Source organism: Pteropus alecto, unplaced genomic scaffold (assembly GCF_000325575.1).
Source record: "Pteropus alecto unplaced genomic scaffold, ASM32557v1 scaffold34, whole genome shotgun sequence".
Classification (NCBI taxonomy): Eukaryota; Metazoa; Chordata; class Mammalia; order Chiroptera; family Pteropodidae; genus Pteropus; species Pteropus alecto.
In genome coordinates, this window is record NW_006435763.1 from 1885070 (window position 1) to 1899639 (window position 14570).

The following is a 14570-nucleotide window of genomic DNA, read 5'->3' on the forward strand; positions in this document are numbered from 1 at the left end:
ACTCTAAAGAACAGCTTATCTGATTATGCATGAGAGTCTGCCTTATGCCAAACAGCAGACTTAGTTTCCATGGAAAACTTATCAATTAAGCTAAATCCCTACAACACACATTAGATGCATATTCATTTTTAAGACCCTAAAAGGACAGCGGAATTACAAATTATTTTGTATTTTAGAGGTTTTCATGATTTAAAAAGTTATGTGACAGTTTAATTTGTGCTAAAAAGCAACAGCTATCTCAAGTCACCTTGCTAGAGAGCCAACCGAAGCTTTTATTCCTTGTTGCCGTTTCTGAACCATGTGTTTTCTGGAAGCATGCCTCACGCTGGTCCTCCTGCACTACGCACGCTGGATCTCTCACTTCCTACCAGAGATGTGTACCCCAACTCAAATCCACTGAAAGACTCCGGACCTGAGAAGGCATTCACTGCCTCAGCATGTTGAAGAGTCACCCAAATCTAGCGGTCTCCTCTCCCAGGTCCCCTATCCGAGAGGTGCCACATCTAAGTAAATCCATGTAGGGTGAGGGACAATCTGGAGGAAGATAGGAGAGCTTGTGGAAGGTATCTTCTTGCCTCTAGCAGGCAGGATTCAATTTGGTGCCCCTATAAATGGCTCCATGCTAACGTCCCTCACCAAACAGATGCTAACTCAGCGCTTTACACCCTTGGCTGACCACCACTTCGCCAAGACCCATGAAGATACACTGTCCTGGCACAAGGGCCAAGGACCTGAGACTTAACGTGAGTTCAGCAGCTGATGTGCATGCAGCGAGCCCATCGCTGGCCTAAAAGACAAGCTTTGAAAATCTATGCACAGACTGCTGTACTGGGGCCTATATAAATAAATGGTTTAAAGCAGTTAAGAGTCACATCATAGGCATTCAAGTAAAACTAACAAGATACAGAATGCAAAGTTTACTTAGAAGCAAATGTTAACACTTTAATAAAAAAACACAATCACAGGAAAGCACTGTATTTTCTCTCTATTATGTTAGCAAATACATGGAAGAACAATTTTAAAAATAGATTCACTACTGTTTCTTACACTCACGAACATGTATCAGAATTACTTGTGGAGGGTTTTACATATATTTATGTCTAGGCTTCACTCTTGGAGAAGGTTGTTGACGGGGGCCAGGACCCAAGTATCTTTCAAAATACCCACGCAGCTCTGATGTTTCCTCCTGGCTGAGTCACTGATTTTAGGTTGACTGGGGCACTTTGGGTTTTTTGGACCATTGTTTGGCGGTTTGGGGAACTTTTCTTGCAGATTTATTAGCTGTAGTGAAGAACTTGGCCTCTGGCTTTTTGGGTGTCTGTCTTGGGTCTTTTTTCCCCAAGGGAGAGTTTTGTTCCTTCTCCAACTCTTCTTTGATTCTTGGCTTCTTCCCTGGGCCTTTCCCTGGGGTTTTGGGCTCTGCCGCTTTCGGAGTCTCCAAAGCTAAGGCCTTCCTCTTCTTCCCTCCTCTTCTACCCTTTTGTGGAGACTTCTTTCCTGTGGCATGATTTTGTATCTAGGTAAAAGAAAAAACTTAAGTCTGGAGGAGAAAAGAAAACCAACTGACAGTGTAACTCCAAGAGTTCTCATTTTGATTACTCAGGTGGCCCCCAGAAGGCACACCTTGGCATGATGAGAAATGGCTTTTCTTTCTGCCTCACCGACATTCTGAAAGGCAGCTGTATTCTCCATTATTTGTAACTGTAAAGAGGACCCTGACGGTCCAATCAAGGGGGAAACCAACTTTCCCAATGGTTGAGTGTAGGGTCTGCTGAAAGCACCTTCCAGGAGCACAGCAAGAAGACCTGTGGCATAATCCTGACTGTCACCTTCAGCTATAAACTCCTTGCACATGGAGTGGGGCGGAGACCCAAAAACCCAACCAACATCAACAAAATTTTGAGTAAAATATAAAATGAGAGATTATGGAAAATCTGAAAAACATCAAATATAAAAAACTCCTTAATAATAGTGTTAACTCTTACTACCCTTCCCCCATGGGTAGGTATACATTTAAAAGCCAAGTATTATGCCCTTTTCCCAATTATTTCATTCATATTTCCTAAGCAGTATAAACTCTTAATAAACATCATTTTCAATAACTTTACAAAAAACAATTGCAAGGATACGGGACGTTTTTTCATTTTTTGTTTCTATAGTGAATGATGATGAAACTTGTGTATTTATCACCTTGATCATACTTCCTAGATGGGTTCAAAGAGCATAAACGCTTTTACAGCACTTGACATGCATCACCCTGGCAGCTACACCTTCCATTCTTTAATTTCCAACATATTACTTGCCAGTCCCATTATAACCAAAACAGCTTACTTTTTCTAAAAATAATTATATAGTTAATATACTGACCATTTATGTTAACTTTAGGTATACTGATAAATTCAGTAGTGCTTTGGGGGCACTTTAAAAAGAATATTTTCACTAATAGATGTAAATTATAATGTTTAAGATTTTAAAGGTTACTGTTAAGACTAAACGCAAAATAGGTAAAGCACAGTAATAGCCCCGGGACCCCCAGTGCAGGCTGTGCCCACAGGGGCCATGAGTCCTGTCTGCCCACAGGGTGGGGGTGGGATGTCAGCCCTCTAGACAATTAGGGACCTATTTCTCCCCTTGTTTTCAAAAGGTCTTCCTCCAATACGATAGATACTATGAGTATGAGGAAAAAAAATGATCAAAAGACCAAAAAAATGAAAAACTCTGTTCCTTTAAATCATCTTATCTGAAACCCATGAAGTCAGATTTCTGTGAAGAACCGCTGGGTGCAGGTGGTCAGAAAGGTTTTAGGGGCAGGTCCGGGGCCCACACTTCCCCTGTAAGTTTTCTAAGACTAATTGTGAGTTGATCCAGGACTCACCTGCAGAAACTAAACCACTGCCCAAATGTCCACCCTGGCTTCCTTTTTAAAACCATGGGCAATGTTTTTAAGAATTATCAATATGGTCATGTCTCCCTTGATTCCTAGGGACATACAAGGTTGTGTTTAGTACATGTTACTCCGATATTTAAAATAAGGGTCAAGTAGGTCATGGTAACTATCTTCTGGGTTCTGAGGTTTACCCAAGTATTTTTTATCTATTACTTAAAAATCTTTGGTAGAATAAGTTTTCCCTGAAATAGATTTCTATAGTGTCCCCATATGTTAACACTTATTACAGTCATCACTCAGCCATGCCTGCCTGATACAGAGTGGCATCTGAATCACTACATGATAAATATTAAATATTAGTAAACATACCTCTACATTTTCTTTGGTGGGAGATTTTCTTATTGGGACCAATAGTGGAATTTCTTCTTCAGATGTGTCTTGCACTTTATTTTGGGCCTTTACTCTGCGGGTCTCTTTCTTCTCAGGCTTGGAGGTCTCTTTCTTCTGGGGTTCAGGGTCCTTCACTGGCGTATCACTTGTTTTAGGGGCTGCCTCCTTTGTAGGTAGGGCTGATGCAACCTTTCTAGCCTGTTTCATAAGCCTTTTGTTTCTTTTCTTCTCCTTTTGTTTTTGAAGATATTCTTTTTGTTTTTGCATTTTCTTTGCATCCTACCGAAAAAACCAAAATGTAATTTTAGTAGGGGATATTTCTGTTGGAAAACAAATGGCCGAGACTCATCACTTACAGTTCTGATTACCTACAAGCTCTCTCAAAGGGCCTTGACTTGTACAAGCTCTGAGCAAACAAACCCTCCTGCCAGCACCTGAACACCACCTCCACTTCATTTCTGAGTCACAGCCACAGCTGCATTCTACATGGTAAATTATGTATTGGTATTCAGAACCTGGATATTTGAGGTACGCGGTCAAGATTTTTGTGAAAGTCAACTTCATTTATAGGTGAGTTAAGAATTATCATAAATTGCACAGTATGTGATGTGACTTACATCTCAATAAAGCTGTTACCAAAAACAAAAAAATTCCAACTTCACAAAGCCCTCAACTGAATCTGCTGACAAACAGCAAAAAATCCAGACTTCCTGCTTCTGGTAATAGCAGTCTATGTTATTTTGGATCATCCTCCCAAGTAAAAAGGCAGGGCAAAATGTTTTGTTTTTAATTTTTTTCTTTCATTAAAAGCACCTTTGAGCTGATTACACTGTAGGAAATTAATAATGAGGACCCAATGGAGTGAGCTCAGAATCCATTTTTGCCCAGAGAGTATTTGCTGATCCCCAACTTCTGTTTTAATAGCTCTGTAGGACCTGGGTGGGTGAGTTGGGGGACAAGGTGAAGAAAAATCGAATCTGAGCATCCACACTAGGTATAGATTCTAAGAGGACATTCCTCTCACGAAAAGCTGGGATCCCAATGAGTTCTACCCTCAGAGCAGAGATGAAGAGGAAGCAAAGATGTGTAAATTTAGTGCCATGGTTTGCTTTGTCATTCAGGGACCCTTTGGCCTTGAATGTGCTTTCAGGTGGTGCAGACCAAGAGTGCTCCAAGGTACCCCAAGATACCTGGCAGACATAAATGTCAGCTTCCGGAGAAACAATTTTCATTCTACACCTTGAATTATTTCTACAAAAAATTTTCCAAATGCCATGTCAGAGATAACCAAATACATAAGGAACCAGAAGTCAGAGATGGCTGGCTGTAACACCAATACTTCTATCTGAATTATCAGATGACTATCATATAATCATACTTAACATGCTCCAAGAATTAAGACAAATTAGAAGACTATTTATACATAACAGGAAACCAAAAAAAAAAAAAAAAAAAGAGTACAGCCAATTTAAAAAAGAACAAAACATGAAACTTCTAGAAGTAAAAAATAAAAGACCGAAATTAAAAACTCATTAGAGATAATTAACATGGCTAAAGAAAGAACGAATAAACTAGGAGATCAGTCCAACAAAGCAAAAAATTTAATTTTCTCATTCTGGCTTCTTTTGCAATGGTACCTGTTGGCATCAAAAACCTACAAACCAAAAACCAAGAGGTATGTGTTAGCTCAACACAGTCTTAAATTTTGCCCATAAATAACAGAGCACTTCGTAAACTAGATTTTGGTTTTCCTCTTTCTTTTAGCTCCTCTTGCCACTGAATAGGCCCCTTCTAAGCCTAATACGCCCTTTTAAGAGAAAGTAAAAAGTTAAACACCTAACATCAATACATATATTTGTGTTATACTGTATTTTATCCATACAAGATTAACTAATGTCATACGTAAAAAGAGAACAATGAACACAAAGCACAACCACGGGAAAACCACTAAAAGGTTAAAGTCAGGTGGGGATGGCAACCTCACTGTCTCTTCTGAGGCAGCATCCACATCCTCGATTACGTCTCTCAAGTAAACAAAACTCTGCTCACTTTTTTCTTCTGACTAGGGGTGCGCACTCCTTTGGCTTCACCTCGACTGCTGACAAATGAAGAAAAGATGGGAAGGGAAACTGATCTCTCGGTTTTCACGTACAAGAGTTTCACGCTCTCCCACTTCTGAAACAAACAAACAAACAGAGTAATATGAACAACACGTTTTGTTTCTTTTAAATGATCGCTCAATTGATTCATCTATAAGACTCTACCTCTGGCAATTTCTGTGAAAGCCTTTTCGTGACAGCAAGAATGTTTTCGATGATGTGCTGAACCTGCATTCCAGTATGGCCAATGCGTATGGTGCTGAAATTTAATAAAGTTTCAGATGAATAAATAAGATTAAAAAAAAAAAACAACTTCAAAATAAAGCACAGGCAGGTATGAGGAATACGAAAATACAATCCTAAATTTTTTTTTGAATGTAGAAACATTAAGAACTTTAGGTTCTAAATATATTTTAAAGGAAGATCACCACCTTTTATGTTCTAGAAACACTCTGCTCCTAAAATGTCACACCATGAAGAGATGATTGAGGAGCTGGCACTTAACAATGTGAGGCCAGGAGAGTCAGATGGGTGTTCTACCTTCATTACAGAAAACGTAGGTCACTGAGTCAGCCCACAGCTTCTCTGAGGACAATTATCCCCAGGAGTGGCTGTTCTGAAAGAAATGACCCCCAAAAGAGTTGCTTCCTGCCTTTATAAAAGTTCCACTGCCCTGACCCAGCTGCCACCTCTAAAACAAACAACTCTCCTTCCTCCTACAGTACCGGTCTTCGGGCCAGGAGCAAGCCCATTCTTTCAAGTTGAGCAGAGTGCAGACACAGCCCAATGGGAAGCCCAGAAGTACCTAGTTCTCAGCCACTGGGGCAGCCTGTCCACCCAGTCCCCATCCTTCCCACCATGGCAGCTGAAAGGCAGGTGTCTCTGAAGCAGGATGAAGGAGGGGCTGGGGCTTCTGCCTCCCTGCAACCAAAGACGGGGCTCTGCCCACTCTGTGTGCCCACTGCCAACTACTTGTAAGCATACCTTTGGCCTCCCAGATGGAGAAACAGCCAAGTAGGAGGGGGTGGGAGGGGGCTGTACAGGGGGCGTGGAGAGGAAAGGGGAAGGTGGGAGGGGAAGAAGACAGAACACTACTATGTTGGGAAAAAATTGGAAAAAAAGATGAAAAAATGGTTTAGGTTTTTGTTTTTTTTTTTTAATTAATTGTCCACAGTGTTCCTTAAACTATGGGTTTTGATGTTATTTCTTTGGCTGAGGTCCCATCTCACTTGTCTCCATTTCTGTCCCCTGCTACTCCTTATCGGCCTGCACGGTGCTATCTGTCCTCTTTCTCCTGGCTACTCACTGATCCCACGAACAAGGCCTCTGACCTTGTAGCTAGCAGCTTCTCAGGAACCACGATTTTGATGCCAGGCCATAACCAGAGAATTGGGGACCAGGCTTGATGACTAATTCTTCTCAGTGGCCTAACGACACTCAATTAAACGGCTTTCCACCTGCAGGTAGAAGGCCAAACCAGAGCTTACCTGTCTTACCCGGTCAAACCCCACCCTGCCCTACCTGGAGACACTGCTGAGGGCTGGCTTACCTGGTGACTCAAGATACCTTGGTGGTCCTTTTTTAGGGTGTGTGTGACCACTGGGTACATATGGGCTCCAGGGGTGTCTTTGGGAGGAAGGACCATACCCTACAGTTCTGCCCATCCCCATCCACAGATGCCCCAGTCAGCAAACTAAGTATTTTATGAAATGATTTTTAATATGTTTAAACCAGGACTGAGGTGGATCTTCACTTCAAAACATAATAATGATGCTGGTAACACGAAAGCCTAAAACTACTAATGTTCTCTAAGCATTAATCTCCTTCTCCTTGCTATCCATAATCCAGAAATGCCCTATCCAATATGGTAACTATTAGCCACTGGCCACATGTGCTTATCTAAATTTTATTAATCAAGTGAAATTAGAAATTCAGTTCCTCAGCTGCAGTGGTCACATTTCAAGTACTCAATAGCCACATACAGCTAATGACTCCAAGAGGAGAGAGCAGGAATACAGACCATTTCCATCTCTGTAGAAAGTTCCATCAGACAGCACTGTTCTAGAGAATTGAATGTGTCCGAGGAATGGATTTTAGTTTTAACAGAAGGATCTGGTTTCATTAACACTATCTTGTAAAAAATGTTTATAAAATCATTACTAAATATTAAACACAGATACACATGGATGCCTTTTACCTACCTGCAAGAACCACTTTTAGAGATGTTTAAGACAGTTCCGCCTATTGAATCGTTGATCTCTCTGGATAGATTCTTGGCCAGAAGGTTTACAGATACCGGAACCCTGTAACAATATAGGCTTTTAGAGCACCATGCACACACGTCTACAGATTTCGTGTTGCTCGAGTCCAGAGATGCTCGGAAACTTACTTCTTTCTGTTGTAGAAATGTCTCCCGAGGTGTGACGGCAAGAGCCGCCTGATTCTTGCATCTGTGAGGAAGAAGTCAAAACTACCCAGGAGGCGGAGCTTGGCTTCGTAGGCTTTATATTCCTTTTTTAAAGTCCGAAAGGGGATAATCTAGAATACATAAGAAAGAATAAAAACACAAAAAGTTAAGAACCTGAACAAGAAGAAGTACTTGGGCAACAACATGTATTCAGAGTTTAAAATGTCCTGGGACCATAGTTTAGTGAACATGTGAGTATCTAAAATGTGCCAGGCACTATGCTAAATGCGGGGGACAGAAATGGAGACAAGTGAGATGGGACCTCAGCCAAAGAAATAACATCAACAACTACAAAACAGAGTGAGAAGTGTCAAGTCAGAGGCAAATAAAGGATGCTCCGGAAGTACAGAGAAATGACCTAGTGAACAACTATTTGTAAAATCTTCTAGATATAAAAGTTACTGATGTACACATTGAGCTTTTGGATCAACAAACCTCGACAGCTCAACCATCAGAGGAAAGATGGACTATCCCCTACCTAAAGCCAGGGAGAATTAAATTAAAAAGAGAAAATTACATTCTTCGGAGAGAAATACTAGGTAACATAGCAATGTATTACTTATCACTTCAATTGAATCAAATCTTTTAATTGCCTGCTTCCTACCTGAGAAATGGTTTTAATTCCATGCTTGTTCAAAAGCTTCTTATAAAAACGTTCCGTTTTTTCAGGAGTTACGTTGGGTTCGTCCTTAGTAAATAAGCAGATATCTGCTAAATCTGATCGAATACTATGAGGCAAGGACCTGCAAAATACATCAGAAAGAACCAAAGAATAAAGTTTTATTACAGACAGAATGTATGTTTTTATATTTGAAAGACATAATAAATTCACTGTTACTTCAATAAAATTCATTTATGGCATTTAAGCAAATACTATACTGAGAACATTTAAAAATATATCTACTTTTCCATGGTACAGAAAAGATTTAAGATTGAAGTACATCACCACAAATACCCATAGGCCAAAATATCAATTAATATTTGAGATATAACAAGAGTTAAAAGATAATTGAACACCCAAAACAGTGCACATATATAACTCTTATTTTATATGTTGCTACACACACACACACACACACACACACACATATTGTAATGTGTTAGAACGATCGACTTTCATCAGGACAGTTCTGGTTCAGAACCTGACCTTGCAGAAAACTCTAGCCTCCATAAAAAACATAGTTCTTAAGAGCTGAAACAGAAAACATGGAGCAAACCAAGAGGGACCAGTAAATATGCAACCATTCTTTTGTTGACTTAAAGTTTGAGCCTACATGTTCTGAGGAAGCATTTACTTAGCTTAAGAAAGAGATGACAGTACACATTAGCAAACGAGACTGGGTGAGCCGCAAAGCTGTTCCATGGCAGAAATCACCAAGAGGTGAGCAGCTGGGAAATCATCCTAGACAAAGTGAGAAGGCTTTCCAGAAGAGAAAAACTGCCTGAGCAAAGGTGTGGAATAAAGAACACAGGCGGCCATCTGGCTGGGGCAGGTTTGTGAACACTATCTGATAGAACATGACCATCAAAATGGTCTTCTCATTTATATTCATTCTTGCCCTGACCTCTACCCCTCCTTAGGGTAAAGAAAAGAAACTCACTACCTTACACACTCTTTTTTTTTTTTTTTAGTAGAGCTGGCTTTCCGACACTCAGGAAATGAGAGACTCCACACAGAGGCAGGGTTGTCACATAGAATTCAGGACTCCCAGTTAAATTTTAAACATTCTTTTAAGTAAAAGTAGATTCCAAATATTACATGGGACCTACTGATACTAAACAATTTTTTTTCTTTGTTAAATCTGGTAACTCTGCAGAGGGGGGCAGTTTTTGACCTAACAGTCCTAGCAACAAGAATGTATAATCATTTGTTACTGTTTTCTTTTCTATAATGAGTTCACTGCCAAGTTTTTAATAGTCTTTGTATAAAGGAGCAAGGCTGGTACCTCAGGGATTTTAACTTGGAATTAACTTGACACTGAAAGATAACAGATTTTATGAAAATACAAAAGCTGTTAAACTTATTCTAACCTTTATTCTCTCAAAAACTGGGTTTTGGATTCAATAGAACTGCTTAGGTTAACTGTTCACCAAATGCCCAGAAAAGTGGTAAAATTTCTAGAAAATTTAAGCAGGTCTGATTCTCTATGTGCTTTTTTTAGGCATGATTACTTATTACAACTCAGATTTTTATTTTGAGTTTGCAAAGTTTCCATTAGAAATTAAGATGTGATTGCTAAAAGTTACACATAATTGACCAAGCAAATAAAAACATTAAAGGTAGAAAACCAGAACTTACAATTTGACCCTCAGTTCTTTACTTGGAATTTTCCATAATACCACCATTAAAAAGAAATTTTCGTTCTCATTCAAAAGCAATCCATTCGCATTTTTCCTGGACCTGGAATGTGCCAAAAGAGCTTCCACCGCTTTTTTGATCTGCAAAGTGGAGATACACAAATAAATTAAATCTCAATCTAATTTAGCATTTACCCATCTCCCCACACCTTTTCTCTTTTTTCTGCTTGTTCTCTTTTAGTAGGCAACCTCCCCAACCATAACTACTAGGATCGTGCAATCTGTAATCAGAGGAATGTAAGAATCCATCAGAAACCACAGAAGTATCTGCTTCTAGAAGTCGTAGAACACAAGTGCCTCTCCCACATAAGATTTCGTGCCAGATAGTACATGCTTCTGCTCACAATGATGAAGGCAGTAATCTCAGCAAACGCGCGACACACTGCAACCAGCATTTACCGAGCGCTTGCTATGTGCTAGTCCTCTGATCCCGGAGAGCGGAGGCTGCAGAGCCCATTTTATTTTATTTATTTTATTATTTATTTATTTGTTTTTATACCTACAGCACCCGGTCTTCTTAGGTGGTCTCCCATCCAAGTACTCAGAGCCCAATTAAATACGAGGTATCTGAGGCTTGCAAAATTAAGCGACTTGGCTCTAGTCAACCCGCAGGGAAGCAGAGCCAGATGTATCTCCAGAACCCCAAACTACACCTGCAATCCAATTCTAAAGAGCCAGGCCGCAGGGCTGGGGGAAGCAGGTGCGTACCCATGAGCATAAAGGAGCGGAAACGGTGGGCGCACAGCGAATGAGCGACCCTCCCAAAGCTCTGAAGGCGTCCGCAGAGGCGCGGAACCGGCCCCGGGCACCCCGTGCCTCGCAAGGCCACGGCCACCCGTTTCCCAACCCATCTCCCCAGGGGCCACGAACCTGCTCCTTGTCCAGTTCCTCCGGAGCGGCCGGTGTCGCTGAAGTCGAGGCTGAGGTTGCGGGTGGGGTTGACGCCGAATCCTCCATTTCGCTCTGACCTCGTGTAGACTCGCGTGCCTTATCCCAGAACTGGCTCCCTAGAGCTGGCGCTCCGTCCGCATGCGCGAGCTCAGGCCTCTTGCCGGAAGTCAGGGGGCGGGACGCGCAGCCACACGTCACTTCCGGACGTCGCGTCGTAGTGGTTTGGCGGGCGCGAGCAAACTGAGTGTCCGTCATCCTGCAGTCGCGGAGTCCCTTCCCTGAGGCAACTCTCCTTCTCTTTCGTTCCGGTTTTCCGTGAGGCGCTGGGAGCAACCTGGCGACATCTCTCTCTCCCTCTTCCACTAAAGAAATCGAGCAAGCGCCTGGAGGCGGGAGAGGAGGCCTGTCCACTCACCCGGTGGGATCACTCGCTCTCCGTGGACCCCGCCTTGGGGCAGGCCGCGTGGGGCGTGGGGAGAGCGGGGAATCCTGGCCCCATCACCCGCTTGCTCAATGACTATGCTGCCCAGCCACAGCCTCGTCGAACGCCAGGATGGCGGGCACCGCCCGGCGGCTGGTGAGGATTCCGTGGAATCAGGCACGGGAGACACCAGAATCGTCGTTAAGCGGTGTGGGGGCGCGAAGGAGGAGCCAGAGCCAGAATGAGCTTCGGGTCTCACAGAGGCGGGAGGTAAGAGCGTCTGAACGTAAACGTGCAGGGCTGGGATGCGGTAGAAAGTCTCTACCACCCCACTACCCCGGAGGTGACCACTGTTACCCGTTTCTCCTGGAACCTGCCAGGGATATTCTGGGGACTACTTATACTTTTCTTCTCTGTACGGATGGTTGGATTTAAATTTTATCTTTTTTAACACCAATGGTAGCCTGCTATACCCATTGTTTTGTACGTTGACTTTTCCATAATATGTATCTAACTGGTTGTCCAAGTCAGTACATAATGCTGTGCCTCATCTTTTTTAACGGCCACCATGTAAACGACAGTTTATTTAGGAGCTTTTTCATACGTTGAGGATGGTTCTAGTCTTTTTACAACTAGCTATAGAAATTTTTGAGAAATGAAAAAAAAACGGGAATAGGAAGCTTTCCATGTCAGTTATTTAAAAATGCTCCTTCCATGTTACCAACGCTGGAGAAGGGTGTTTTGCTGCTTATCTCTAATAATGACTCTGTCTTTTGATCAACTTGGAGAGAAATGTTCTTAAATCTTTGGTACCTACTCCCACTTGTCTATCCTAGAATCTAGTATAAGATAGAATTTAGTTTTAGCACAAGATTATGAACTGTTTCATTAGACTTCATGTATCACTGTTTTCTAGTATTGTGAAAAGAGCATTGGGGCTATCTGATGTTGTGTCACCTGCATTCAAGTTTGAAAAACAGACTTCTAGGCCAAGGGAATGGCATGAATTCAGGTGAAAGAGCATGGTGGTGTTTGGAAGTAGTAAGTGGCTGGATTAGGGATGTGCAGAGGGAAGGAATAGGCATGAGGTTAGAACTGTAGGTTAAAGAATTAATTCATGGTCAAGCTGAGCGTTTATACTTTGGAGGAATTGTATAGATAAAAGGTTTTTGACTGGCGGTAGGGAAGAAGAGGAGGTAGTGATGAATTATACTTTAGGAAAGTTAATAATCTGGATGTGGGATTGTGATGGTTTAAAAAATGTCATATGCCCACAAATTCTTTGATACTAAAGTGATTGAACTTTATTCCCCTCCACTTGTTTGTGGGCTGGACTTAGTGCCTTGCTTCTATCACATATAGCAGAAGTGAGAGGATGTCACTACTTAGATTAGGTTATAAAAAGATTATAGTTTCCACCAAGTGTTCTTTTTCCCTTCATCTCTCCCTCCCTCTCTTTCCTTTATTCATATACTTGCTGTGAGTGAAGTCAGCTACCATGTCTTGAGGCAACTCAGGCAGCCTGCCGGCAACCACTTGAGTGGGCTTGGAAGTTGATCCTACCCCTATCAAACCTTGAGATGACTACAAACTCTTGAGACCCTGAACCAGAACCATCTAGCTATGCTGCTGCCAGATTCCTGACCCATGAAAACTGTGATTGTAACTGCAAAATCAGCCCAAACTGGTTCTGTCCTGTTTCTAACAAGACATTGAGTTGCTTTTCAGAGACAGCAAACCAAAACCGCAAGTCATGCAGCTGAAGCATGCGCAGAGACAATTTTGACCTCCAGTTGCACCCAGAACCAAAGGACTGGGACATGACTGGAACTTGAACACTTGAACCCTTTCAGAAGTGAAGGGTCTGTTGTCCCCAGGAAGATCCGGTGCTGAAGCCCCTTATCTTACCATAAATGGCCAAGTTCCAAAGCTCTCCAATCAAAACTTGCCCTGCCAGCACTTCCACATACCAGCCTTTCCCCCAACCCCTTGAAGCTCGCCCTAATTGAAAAAATTATAAAGAAAAATAAGGAAAAAACAAAAAGCTTGTTCTGAACTCTGGATTGGGAGACAGATATGAGCCTTATCTCTATCTCCTTGCTAGTCAAATTTGCAATAAAACCTTTTCTCAAAAGCCGATGTCATAGTATTGGCTTCTCTGTGCATTGGGCAGTGAGTCCTTGCTTGGTAACAATGTTTGTTATTTAAGCCACTAAATTTGGGGTAATTTGTTATTCATCAACAGATAACAGAAGTTTGACCTCCCATCTTCAAACCCATGTTGATGTAAAAGTCCTATTAGGACCTCACACCCGGCAAGTCCCACCATGAACTCTTTACCTTTCGTTCAAATCTGCTCCTGTTTTCTGAGTCATTGGCACTACCAACTGTCTAGTTGCCTAAACCAGAATGTGGGAGTCATCCTTAACTTTTTTCCTCATCCCCAAATAGTTAATAATACAGTCTTGTTTATTCCTTTTAAATATCTTTTGTATTTATCCAATTCTTATCCCTTCCACCTTGCAGTAGAGGTCATCATTTTTTCCCTAACAGCCTTGAGTTGTCTTTCTACTCCCAGTTTTGCATCTTGCAGTCCATTCTCTGTCCTTCAGTTGGAGTGATCTTTGTAAAGTGCAAATCTAATCATGTCAAAGCTGATCATGCTTAACCATTTAATATTTAAATGAATTAAATATAGTAATTGCCAACCAAAATAAAGGTAGTGCTTGTAAAGGAATACTACAGGTAGTCATAATAGAGTTGATTCTGATAAAGCTAAATGTAGTAACTATCTTCAACCAGGTATGAGAATTACTTTTTAAAAAATTAATACATACTATAACATTTTGGGAAGAAATTGAGGTAACTAGTATACACTTCTAATGGCCATCATTTGTTCTAGATTGGGAAGTATGTAGTTCTTCACTACAAAGCTACAGCGTCCAAGGAATTGATGCTATTTTTCAGCTTTAAGGTGCCTAGATAGAACGAACTTGTGTCTCTGAAACTGGTTCCATGGGCCAAGAAATGTAAAATTGTCTATTGTCGGTTCTCTGT

At 41.5% G+C, this 14570-nt stretch overlaps 2 protein-coding genes across 4 annotated transcripts in view; one reads left to right on the plus strand and one right to left on the minus strand.

The window, feature by feature from the left end:
- Positions 1–902: 902 nt before the first annotated feature.
- On the minus strand, positions 903–11362 carry RSL1D1 (ribosomal L1 domain containing 1). The gene is made up of 9 exons (XM_006910891.3): positions 11072–11362; positions 10143–10282; positions 8448–8586; positions 7766–7914; positions 7578–7679; positions 5542–5635; positions 5327–5452; positions 3257–3556; positions 903–1516 (listed from the first exon to the last, which is right to left on the minus strand). The coding sequence occupies exons 1-9, from the start codon at positions 11345–11347 to the stop codon at positions 1205–1207; spliced, it is 1638 nt and encodes a 545-aa protein (XP_006910953.2). The 5' UTR covers positions 11348–11362; the 3' UTR covers positions 903–1204.
- TNFRSF17 (TNF receptor superfamily member 17) overlaps positions 11325–14570 on the plus strand; it is a 98167-nt gene continuing 94921 nt past the window's right edge. Inside the window, exons 1-2 of one of the 3 annotated variants that reach the window (XR_003046054.1) lie at positions 11325–11783; positions 12430–13652. The gene's annotated coding sequence lies outside the window, so the exon portion shown is untranslated. Of the gene's footprint in view, positions 11784–12429; positions 13653–14570 lie in introns of those variants that run through there. The other 2 variants (XR_001516786.2, XM_025046122.1) reach the window with 2 other exon arrangements.

Bases quoted from the DNA above. Each gene is read 5' to 3' on its own strand.
- RSL1D1 (XM_006910891.3), bottom strand. From the start codon at position 11,347: ATGACGGACACTCAGTTTGCTCGCGCCCGCCAAACCACTACGACGCGA. The intron at 7,915-8,447 runs GTAGGAAGCAGG...TATGTATTCTAG, and splicing joins GAATTAAAACCATTTCTCAG to ATTATCCCCTTTCGGACTTT. The intron at 5,453-5,541 runs GTAGAGTCTTAT...TGTTTGTTTCAG, and splicing joins TTTCACAGAAATTGCCAGAG to AAGTGGGAGAGCGTGAAACT.